At 37.5% G+C, this 12,474-nt stretch overlaps 1 protein-coding gene across 6 annotated transcripts in view; it reads right to left on the bottom strand.

The window, feature by feature from the left end:
• Positions 1-7,151, bottom strand: part of CDK19 (cyclin dependent kinase 19) — a 94,504-nt gene extending 87,353 nt beyond the window's left edge. For 2 of the 6 annotated variants that reach the window (XM_026726610.2, XM_087912920.1), the window contains exon 1: positions 6,452-6,887. In XM_026726610.2, coding sequence (XP_026582395.1) covers positions 6,452-6,579 — 128 coding nt within the window. In that variant the 5' untranslated portion in view covers positions 6,580-6,887. The other 4 variants (XM_026726612.2, XM_087912929.1, XM_087912925.1 and 1 more) reach the window with 4 other exon arrangements.
• Between the last annotated feature and the right edge of the window lie 5,323 nt (positions 7,152-12,474).

Below are 12,474 nucleotides of genomic sequence, written 5' to 3'. Positions count from 1 at the left end.
ACAATACACTTCTATTCAAATAGACATTTATCATGGTCCAGAATAGATATGATATGGACGTCAACAGAATTGTTAACTAATATTCAAGAAATAAATATTGAAACAAGTACTTGGGCAGATCACAATCCAATGACAATTAAATGGAAAGGACAAAGAAGAAGATCTAGATGGATGCTAAATAATACTATTTTAAAGGAAAAAGACTTCATACAGTGGCTGGAGAAAGAACTGGCTTTTTTCTTTAGAGCAAACAAGAAGATACATCAATCCAGAATGTATGGGATACAATGAAGGCATATGCCAGAGGCTTGATAATAGACTATACAAGGAAAAGAAATACCATGAAAAGACTAGCCTCTAAGGCCTCAGAGGATGAGTATAAAGGACTTGAAAAAGAGCTACAGAAAATGCCACAGAAAAAGGACATTAAGTTAAAAATGGATATAATTAAACATAAAATGGGACTAATAGAAAAAGAACTAGCACAGAAAATCAGAGGTGTGAAACAGAACTACTTTGAAGATGCAAATAAACCAGGTAGATGATTAGCATATAAATTGAGAAAGGAGAAAGAATCAAGGAAAATATTGCAATTAATAGATGACCAAGGCCAAGTTTGCTATGGTAGTAAAGAGAAGGAAATCATACGAGACTATTATGGGAAACTATACACACAAGAGAATATTGATGAGGAAAAAGTTAAACAGTACTTACAGAATGCTAATCTACCCCAGATACCTAAAGAGATTGAAACAATGTTAGAAAGCAATATAATGATGATGGAGTTAACTGAAGCATTTAAGAAGCAAAACAATGGAAAGGCACCAGGCCCAGATGGATTTCCGGCAGAATTTTATAAAACACTACAAGAATCGTTGAACCTTCCATTGCTAGAAGTTATGAATGAAGTTATGTTAAAGAAGAAGATCCCCAAATCATGGTCAGAAGCTTATACTACACTTGTCCCAAAAGAGGAGGCCGATCCATTACAAATCAAGAACTATAGACATATTTCCTAAATGTAGATTATAAAATTTTTGCTTCAGTGTTGGCAGAAAGACTTAAAAAATACTTAAATAATTTTATCCATCCTGATCAAAATGGATTTCTGCCAAAGAGACAAATTAAAGATAATATGAGAGTAATATTGGACACTTTGGAATACTACGAGGCACATCCTGAAAAACAAATGGCTTTGATATTTCTAGATGCACAGAAGGCATTTGATAATGTGAATTGGCGATTCATAGCTAGAACAGATGGGCTTTGGTAAAAAATTTATTCAAGCAATAGAAGCTATATATCATAATCAAACGGTAAAGGTAATGATAGAGGGAGAACTGACTCTATTGATATAAGAAAAGGAACAAGACAAGGGTGCCCACTATCACTTCTCTTGTTTGTGTTAACCTTGGAAGTGCTAAACAGAAATATTAGAGAAGAAAAGGATATAAAAGGGATGAAAATTAAAAAGGAAGAATTTAAGTTGCAAGCATTTGCAGATGATCTGGTTTTCATTTTAGAAAACCCACTAGAAACAGCATCAAAATTGATAGAAAAGATAGAGGTATATGGAAAGGTGACTGGTTTGAAAATAAATAAAGATAAGACAAAGATCTTGACAAAGAATATGCTATCAAGACAAAAGGAAGAACTGGCGGATCTATTGAAAATTCAGGTCACGAATAACATCAAGTACTTGGGGATACATTTGACAGCAAGATGTAGTACACTAAAAGAGAATAATTATATCAAACTTAAGCAGCAGATAGCGCTAGATTTGGCGAAATGGGAGAATTTACAACTGTCATTAATAGGGAGAATATCAACAATCAAGATGACTATACTACCCAGAATTTTTTATTTGTTCCAAACAATTCCAGTTAAGCTTGGAAAAGATTATTTTGAAGATTTAAATAAAATTGTGTTGAAATATATATGGCAAGGTAAGAAAGCTAGAATAAAGTTAAAACTTTTGCAAGATGCCAGAATAAGAGGAGGATTTGGTTTGCCTAATTGGGAGTTGTATTACCAAACTACAAATTTGATGTGGGTTAAGGAATGGATAACATTAAGAAATACTAGATTGTTGACATTAGAAGGACATGATCTGTGGTTGGGGTGGCATGCTTTTCTGTGGTATAAAGGAACTAAAACACGGGGGTATTTTAGAAGACATTATATACAGGAGTCTCTGTGGGAGAAGACTAAAAGACAATGTTATTTGAAAATTCCAGTCTGGCTATCGACTATTGAAGCATTTTCTTATCCTATAATATATAAAAAGGAACAAATAGATAGATATGGTGAAATACTGAATGAAAAGGGTGAGCTTAAATCTATGCAAAAATTAGAGAAACAAGGTATAAAGATGAATTGGTTTTCATATGCGCAAATACATTCAAGGTATGATAAAGATTCTAAAACAGAAGGTTTCTATGATAAACTGAATGATTTAGATAAGATTTTGACAGGTACTGATGAAAAGGTGATTAAAAAATTGTATGGATATTTATTAGAAATTTATTAATTAGAAAAGAAATTTATTAATTAGAAAAGAAGAACAAGTTAAAGAAACAATGATTGCTTGGGATAAGAATTTTGGATATGGGATTGATCTAGAGAAATGGCAAAAATTGTGGTCTCAAAATTATAAAATGACAATGTCAACAGCATATGAAGAAAATTTGTATAAGATGTTTTACAGGTGGCATTTCCCCCAACAAGAATAGCAAGAATGTTCAAGAACAAATCTGAAAAATGTTGGAAATGTCATCAGACACCTGGCTCATATTACCATATGTGGCGGACTTGTGTGGATGCTAAAAAATATTGGACTAAAATCCACACGTGGTTGGAAAAAATGACAAAAAAGCATATAGACTTGAAACCAGAGATATTTTTATTAGGAATTTTACCTGAAATATATAGTAAAGAATTGAAATACCTGATTGTAAAATGTATTAACAGCGGCTAGGATTGTATTTGCTAAAAACTGGAAAAATGAGAAAATACCATTACAGGAGGAAACCTTTAAGAAAATATTGGAATGTGCTGAAATGAGTAGATTGACATTTGAAATCCGAGAACAAGATGATAAACAATTTTATAAAATTTGGGATCTATTCTATCAATGGTTAGACAATAAAACATGGCAATGAAATATGTAGATTCTTAGAAAATAATAAATATATGAAGATGTATTCTTTTATTATATCTACAAAATGATTGTAGGATAGATTTTTGATGATAATATGAAATGTCATAAAACAAATTATGTAAAATATGGATTATTTCATAAAACATGAAAGTATAATTAAATGATTAACAATGATATTAATGTATTTAATATTTGACTGAAAATATGAGAATATATACAATGCAATTGTAATTGAAGACTACGAAACGGAAGCACCAAACAATTTGTAAACCAACTGACACACTGTATGTATATATATGGAAGATGGCTTGATGTTTTTATGTTTTGTTTGTCTATGTTTGTCTTAAAAATGAGAATAATTTTTTTAAAAAAATAGTTTTATTTGGCATGAACGTATCCAAGCACAGTACAGATAGTCCTTGATTAAAAACCATTTGTTTGGCAACTGTTCAAAGTTACAGTGGTGCTGAACAAGCAGACTTATCTGGTCCTCAAAGTTGTAACCATTGCAGCATCTCTGCAATTCATGACCGCAATTCAGATACTTGGCAAACAGCTTGCAATTGAGCCAATCGCAGATATGATGGTTGCAGCATCCTACAGTCATGTGATCACCATTTACAACTTTCACTGCTGGTTTCCAATAAGCAAGTCAACGGGAAACCAGGAAGTCACAAATGGCAATCAAGTGTGATGTCATGCCTAATAATTGTGTGGGAGTATCTAATGAATGCAACTAGAATTGCCAATATCAGTCAACATGATCATGTGATGTTGAAACTTTACTACCAGGTTGCATAGTAACAGAGTTCTTGGTTCCAAATGCCATCATTAACTGAGGACTACTTATATCAGATCTGATGATTTTTAAAGGTAGGAGCCAATCACCAATATCCAGTGCAAATCCTTTCTCTTTATCCATCATCCACCATACAGAACAAATCACATTCTCTGACTGATTGGCTCCCTGGAACTTCTGGGTATTTTCTAAAATAATTTATTCTTTTTAAAATATAAAGTCTGGGGTATACCACTAATCTTGCAAACGGTGGTGGGTGGGGGTATTTCCATGGTATGCCGCTTCCCTTTTCTTCTTTTTGCACTTTCCTTCAACTTATGATTTTAATTTTTTCATTGTCTATACGTTAGGAAGGTGGAGGCAAACACTTCCATAAAGACATGTGTATGTGTATATGTGTGTGTAAGTGAAGAATTTTTAGTTAGATTGTTACATTACATACTTTCATGGTATTGTTTTCTTTGTACATTTGTATTCATTTTGGTGTTTGGAATTTTAGAGAAGCTGTTCACATTAAAGAGAGCTGTGATAATAAAAAAAGTTTAGGAACCTTTGCTCTAAGGTACGGAAGCAATTTTGAGGTGGATATGAGATTATTAAAGAATCCCCAATCCTGATTATTTTTCTCACTTTTTCCTTTTTCTATTTTTCAATACATTTTTCACTTATGTCTTTCAGACCTTTTTCTGGTCTGAAATTGCTAAAGGAGCAGAAAGATTACAACATGCATCCTCTTTTCATCTTTAATTTTACAGTCTTGATTTTGGAAAGGATGATTAATGCTACCTGTTACAATGAACCAAAACCAGCTCATTTGTGAGGCATGCCATCAAAATAATAAATAGTAGTAGAAAGAGAGATAACCTGCCCCAAGATCCCTGGAATCTCCTTCTTTAATGCATCTGAGTTTGGCCATTTTACTCTTGTATTTCTCTGGCCACAGAGATATTAATAAACAAAAATACAAGCAACCACTTCTGCCTTTTTAGATGGGTGATGCAGTACCAATAGTCCTTGGCTTACTTCCATTCATTCATTGACTGTTCAAAATTACGACAATACAAAAAAAAAACTTACAACCTGTTCTATAAGTTACAGATGTCACAGCATCCTCATGGCCAAAAGATCACAATCCAGGCATTTGAGTGTCTGGGTCCTGATTATGGCCACATCGTGTAATAGGCATTTGCTGGCTTCCCAGAAGCAAAATCAATGGCCAGCAGGGAAGGTTTCAAGCTGCCCCAGTAAATTGCTCCCACTTCTAAGAGCCCACTACTGTACAGAGGAAGACATTTCAGGGCATAGATGCTTCACCTCATTCCACCCCGTTCTGAAAGTGGGGACTGGATCCAATTAGCCAACTTCTTCAAACCCCAGAACGAAACAGAAGAGCCATACAGGCAATGTTTCCTTTTACCCAAGCCTTTCTTTTTGATGGTACCACTATGCCTAATCCTTCCTGTTGCACTACCAGTGAGAAGGATGCATGTTCATCCCAAAGAGTGAGGAGACAGCAGCAACCATGCAATCCCTTCCATCAAGAACTCAGCACAAAGAAAAACAGAAGGCACGCAATTGTATAAAGACAGTCGCTGTTCTTGCATTAAACAAATGATCTCTCCTCACTTTCTTTTTCTAGAAAGTATAGCAAGAAATGAGTGAACTAAGTTGAATCCACTCATTGCCAAAAGAGAACAAATGAGAAGATTAAAAAGTCCTAGGATTAGTCCTCTGTGTTGTGTTGTTCACACAAGCATTGGGATCAAGCTGTCTGTTCAAGCAAAAAGTTTAGGTAGTGTCGTGGAACCAATCTTGGGTGCTGTGATAATGCAGGGAGAAAAGTACCCATGACTAGAATGGAAAAGCAGAAGAGTTCCTTCCCTGGAAGCTGACTTGTCCGCTTTCTAGTTAGGGAAACTCACTTAGGACTCTCGATCTTTGTTTCTTCTTGAAAGAAAATAAGGAAAGCAGAAGAAATGACAGCTTGCATCATTTCACCCAACCGGCACCTTTTTCTTAAACGGTAGAAATCGCTGTGCTAAGTAGGGTGGGTTTTTTTTTTCCTTCCCAAACAAAGATTTCATTTCAGCTTCAATGGGACAGCCTTTGACTTTTTTTTCCCGCTGGCACAGAAAAGCGTCCATTCGCAAAAGATGCTTTTGCTATTGCCGGGGGTTCAAATTCCGTCACCACCAATCTGCCTCGTAGGTACTCAACGCTTTCGGAGTTTCCTCGACTCTGGCTCCGCCCACCACTGGCCCCGCCTACTGTGACCCTTAGATCCGCCCACCAAAGGCTCTCCCTGCAGTTAGTTGCCCTGCCCTCCAACCCCCCAGCTCGACGGGTGCGGGAATTAAGCCCCGCTGCTGGGACGGCACCGCGGAAGGAGGGAGCAGGGCTTGAAAGTTCAGTCGCTGCAGAACCGACGCCTCAGCTCCCTGGGCCGCCGCCGCCGCGCTCTTCCCGCTCCCCGCCTCGCGGTTCCTTCTTACCCGTCCTTGCGCCGCGCTTTGTAGACGTGCCCGTAGGTGCCTCGCCCGACTTTGCAGCCCTCGTACTCGAACAGATCCTCCACCCGCTCGCGCTCGGCCGCCAGCTTGGATTTGAACTCGTAGTCCATGTCTTTCACCCATGGAAGGAGCGACTAGAGAAGGAAGAGAGGGAGGTGGGCAACGGGGTGAGGCGGCGGCGGCGGCGGCGGCGGCGGGACCGGTAGCATTCAAGCGCAAGGGCACGAGGCCACCATACTGGGCACCATTTCCTTGTTTTGGGTTTTGGGGGGAGTGGGGGGAGTCCCCTCAGCCGCCACCCGCTTCAACTACGGCTTCCAAGAGTTAGAGTCGCAAGGGCTTCTGGGTCAGGTAGTAGTGATGGAGGCGCGAATTCGCAGGCGCTTGGGGAAGACTGGGAATGCCGGAACTACAAGGCCCAGAGTCTCTTGCAGTACCTTGGCCAGCAAGCGCCTGCGCGTTACGGCGCGCTCCCTCGATTATTGCTGAGTGGGTGCTGGGAAGTTGCTGACTCTTCACGTTGTGAACGAGTGGCGAATGGCTCATTAAAGAAACCGGGAAGCGAGCTCATTCCCTTGGCCTGCCACCAGCTCCTTTCTTCTGGAGGGAAAAACTAGGTTACGGAGCTCGGTTAATGGAGAAGTCTCGCGCAGGGACTTGTTTATCTCCCGAGCTGTCATTCAGGTTGAAGCCCTACCCTTCATTCCTTCGCTCGCTTCTATTGGCTAGAATTCGTCCCGCCTTTTCTTCCTCGACCAATGAAGCGGTCCGGTCGCCGAAATTAAAATACTGTTCTCAATCCTTTCGTTGGAAGGGCGGAGCTTTGCGCTGAACGTTGCGGGCAAAGCACTCGGCTGGAGCGATTCGTCCCCTCCTCGCTTCAATGCTTCGGGTTTCCCGCCCTTCCCCCGTCCTGGATACATTATTAATGACTCCGGCCGCGCGATTCTCACCGATGGCTGCTCGGCCTTGGCATAACGCTGGGCAAAAGAATAATGGTCGCAATAAGCAAGGCAATAGCAGTTGAGACATGCCATTAGATGGGTGGCATTGTTCTACAGGTAATGCGTATAAAATCCCCCACCTTCCGATGAAAATGTGGGGCAGTGCACCTAATCCCATTCGGAAAAGAATAGGAGATAAAGACAAAACATCTTTAGGTTTGGCTTAAATGAAAAGGCCGGTAGCTTCGAAACAGACTTGGAGGAATTAGTTTACAAGTATTTCATTTACTATCACCAGTTCTTAATGTACCCGGAAGAATTTTCTTGAAATATTCAAAATACAAATACCAATTTTTAAAAAGTCAAAAACTCGCTTCATACGTGCTTCCACCTATTCTGACAGGCTTCCTGATTCTTCATTAAAAATACCTCAAAAAGGAGGGGAGCATCAAACCTAGTTAGTTTACAGATTGAAAAAGGCTCAAAACGTCAAAATGCACACCCACCGAATAGCCTTATATTTTATCCTTTGTGGTAAAATATTATGGGGCTGTGGCAACATTTTGACATGCTTGTTTTTTTAATTTTTAAAATGTTTTTTTTGCATTATGAACAAATACTGTAAGGTATATAATCACACAGTCATGTATCTGCAAACTCAGGTGTCCTTTTTATTGCTTTCTATTGGACTCAGTGCTCAACAGAATACCTTTCTCTCTTATCAGTTGTTTACCAAAAACCTTGAGCCTTTGACCATCAAACATCCACCTAGAACAGGGGTCTTCAAACTTGACAGCTTTAAGACTTGTGGACTTCAACTCCCAGAATTCCTCCAGTCATGTTAGCTCAGGAATTCTGGGAGTTGAAGTCCACAAGTCTTAAACTTGCCAAGTTTGAAGACCCTTGACCTAGAATGAAGTATCTCTTTATTCAGAAGAAATCAGTAAATTTCTCCCCCACTCCCCCAAATTACTTCTGCTGGTTCCCCCCTCCCCTAAAACTCCCATTACCAATACTTTTGCTACTCTTTGGAATCCACTCCCCCCACCCTCTTTCTTGCAGTTCCACCAGCCCAACCTTCTCTTTGATGATCTCCCTGCCTAAGCAAACACCATGTTTCTGGATTTTTGTTTACTTTGAGCCATTGATAAGAGGCCATGATTGGATGCGTGCTTTAAATCCATTCCACTCTGGTCTGGTAAAGACTTACCATGAGCCCCGAGTTACTAAATTTGCTGCTGCTGTAAATGTAGTCTTATTATACTGAAAGGCCAGTTTCATTATTTGATTTTTTTTAATGTCATAAAGAGGATTAATGTATGTTAACACACTTGTGTTTGCATTGTCTCCTGTCCTTCCATTTAACAACTACATTTTAATCTGTTTTAATGTGAACCAATCTGTGTGATTAATCAATTTATTCTTATAAAACAAAATGGATTATATAAATCATGGTTCAATTAACCACAGGTAATCATGTGGTTATATATTGCCATTCCTCTAAAATCATTTTCTTGATGCTGTTTTTATTTAAGTAAAACTGCACCATCCATACCTTTGTTTGTAGAAGTTAAAAAATTCTGAGGTTTACAAGCTAACTAGCGTTGGAAGAAATATCCATCTGAGTTCAGTTCCAAGTGGAGAAAAAGATACCGAAACATGGAGGCCGTTTGAAAAGTAGACAGGATCACATGCCTTGGAGCTCTTCGGCGAAGAAAAGGGGCAGGATGCTGAGTCTCTGGCTTGGAACTTGCTGGAGCACAGGAAGTGTATCCTGATTGGTTGCTGCCAGAGGTCATAGCTAGTTTTGTAGGTTGTCTGTGTGCTAAGTTTGGTTGAAATTTGGTGGGTGATGCAATGAAGGGCAATTGAATGGTTCTGCCTGAAGGAGGTAGATCTTTGTTATGTAGAATAGACTGGCCCAGGCCTTAATAGCCCATTAACAAAGGTTGTGGGGGGAGTTTCAGCCTCTGAGTTTCTTTTAGGGGAAATATTCTGCCTTTTTACTATTTCCTAAAATATTTCATTTTTCTAGGAGAGGGCTGGGTTTTAACTTCCAGCACTAGGAAACATATACTCGTAGTTGCCAAGGAGTGACAAATGAAAATTGAAAGTTACTAAAAAGTTTGGGGGCATAGAACTTAGAAAAGAGTTATTGGCTCATTTACTGACTAGTTAGAACCTGAAAAAAGAACCTATCACATGTCAACGTCTTACACATTTGTTCTTTTTCAAATATTCAGGCATAGTGCCATTTATGTAAAATGAAAGTATTTGCTTAAGAATATAGAAGCAAATAAAGGCAATCCTATAGTTTGCAAAAGCAGAAAAGAAAAAGCTACAGGAAAAAAGGAATAACATATTTAAAGGCCATTAGATGCAATTGAGATGATAAGACTATTAAACGAGTTGAGAAAAAGAAGCAATATCCTAGAAGATACAGCTCATCAACTCAAATGCACAATTTATGAATTCAGCCTTTATTGAGGGTGGTACCCCTTCTGTTTTTGCAACTGGGCCATGTTGCTATGCTGCCATCACTTTCTTCCAAATCCTAACAGGTAATATCTTAATGCAAGAATTAAAAAGACCACCACTCATCCACCTTCAATATTTTACAATGCTGCCTGAAATAAGCCAAGCTTATGTCTTATTATATACATTGGAAGAGAGCACAATGTTAATCTATACAGAATATTACTTAACATGGAATAGATTTTATTCAACCCTTCCTCTGCTTTAATCATGGGAATAGCCAGGTATTGTATCTGGACTGCAGTTAACACAGCCCCTGCTTCTTTCCCACTGATTCTAAAAAAACAAATGCCAATTGCTTTTGTTTCTGTGGTCATGTCTTTTGAGGGCCAGTGGAAAAGTTAAAAAGAAAAACCACTACTGCTTTATCATTCTTCCTGTCACTTGTGTTAAAAGAGGAAACTTGGCAGAACTTTAGTAAATTTCACTTTTAAAAAACAACTAAACCAGTTAAGGAAAAAAAAACAGCTGCAGTCAGCATAGCCAGTGATAATGAAAACAAAGTTGTTTCTGGATATCCTACCCATCCCTACATTAAAATTTACTTCCAAGTTGCAATATATATTGATGCACTTCATTTTTAAAAGAGCCTTTTATGATAATGGCAGTATTAAACATTTCAGTCTGCTTCCAAGCTACAACTTATATGGAAAAGGGAAACATAAAAAGGAAAGATAAGTATATATCTTATTGAGAGTGAAATCATATATAAGACAGTTTGCACTAAGAATTAAGTAAATTTCTTTTGCAAGTTAGATTTTTTCAACATTCCTGGATATTTTAGTTATAATCAAAATTAATTGGTTCAGAATCATTTCCTGCTAGCACTATATAGAAGTACTACATAGAAATAACATGCAGAAGTTTTTAATGACAGTTGTTTAGATATAATGACTATGATTTATGACTGATAGGAGCTGGAGTTCATCATCTGGAGGACTATATAGCTTTTTTCATTTCTAATGTAAAAATATCCATATTATGGTAACTGCCACTCAGTAGAAGATTTTTTTTTTCATATAATAGGAAAAAGAAAAAAGTCAACTGTTTTATATGTTCTGGTTGCACCATGAATATTAGATTTTTGTTAAATTTTAGTTGGGAAGCCCTATTTTTGATACTTTAATTTATAAATTAATCTATTTCTATAGAACAGTTTCCCTTTTTTGTTTAGTATAGATATAAATACTAAGCATGACAAATAATAAAATAATAAAAGCTCAGTCGCTTTTCAGAGTGAGATTGGCCGCATATAAATTAATAAATAGTAAAAACAAAGCAAAGTGTAATGCAAAACTATAAAAAGACCTATAAATAAATCTACAGAGATAATTTCATAGTTAGGATGACATAAAAACTAACAAAGTTGGAAGGGACCTTGGAGGTCTTCTAGTCCAACCTTTAGCTCAAAAAGGAAACCATAGACCATTGTAGACAAGTAACTGTCGAGTCTCTTCTAAAAAACCTCCAGTGGTAGAGCACCGACATCTGAAGACAAGCTGTTCCACTGGTTAAATGTTCTCACTTTTATTTTAAGAAATTTCTTCTTAATTTTAAGGCGCTTCTTTCCTTGACTAGTTTCCCTCCATTGTTTCTTGTCTTGCCTTCTGGTACTTTGGAGAATAGATTAACCTCCTCTTCCTTGTGGCAGCCCTTCAAATATTGGAATACTATTATCATGTCACCCCAGCCCTTCTTTTCACTAGTCTAGACATACTCAATTCCTGCAATCATTCTTCCTATGCTTTAGCTTCCAGCCCCTTAATCATCTTTGTTGCTCTTTTCTGCACTCTTTCCAGAGTCTTTCCATATCATCATGGTAACCAAAACTGCATGCAGTATTCTAAGTATGGTCTTACTAAGGCTAAAGCGGTACTAATACTTCACATGATCTGAGTTATCTGCTATAAAGGAATTATCTATTTAGCATGTATCAATACTATTTTAATCAAGAAAGATACAGCATTTCATATTGAACCCAATTCACATTTTCAATATATTCAAATGTTCGCTTACCCATAAGTCTCATATCTAACCCCCAATTTAATAAAATTTAGATTGGTTAGATAACTATAGCTAAATGATTGGAAGATTAAACTTTACTGGGCAGGATTTTGTCTTATTATACCCTATTTTCAAGTATAGTTCAAGTATAATTTACAAATGGGTCTAAGATGTAGTTTCAATAAGTACAATTCCAGGTTTAAACCTGGAATAATTCTGTCCTTATGATTACAGGACATGCTGCAAGTGGCATAATAGGATTAAAACTGTTAACTTAGTCTACTTTCACCCTTACTAAAAACATTCAATGAAAGCCTAAACTAGTCAAAAGCATGATTGATAACAGAGGGCAATATTTATGGGCACATCTGGTGAGAAGTACATATATAGAGAAAATTATGATGTAGAAATATAAATGATAAGCAGTATGAATGAGTAACACGAAGGCATGTTCTGTGTTTGGAAACTCAAGAGAAGGCAAATAATGTGATTTAATAAAGGTGGCCTAATATTGGAAAGCAG

Source organism: Pseudonaja textilis, chromosome 1, assembly GCF_049901715.1.
Source record: "Pseudonaja textilis isolate UNSWEBS1 chromosome 1, rPseTex1.2, whole genome shotgun sequence".
Lineage (NCBI taxonomy): Eukaryota > Metazoa > Chordata > Lepidosauria > Squamata > Elapidae > Pseudonaja > Pseudonaja textilis.
This window is presented reverse-complemented; position numbering and strand designations above follow the sequence as displayed.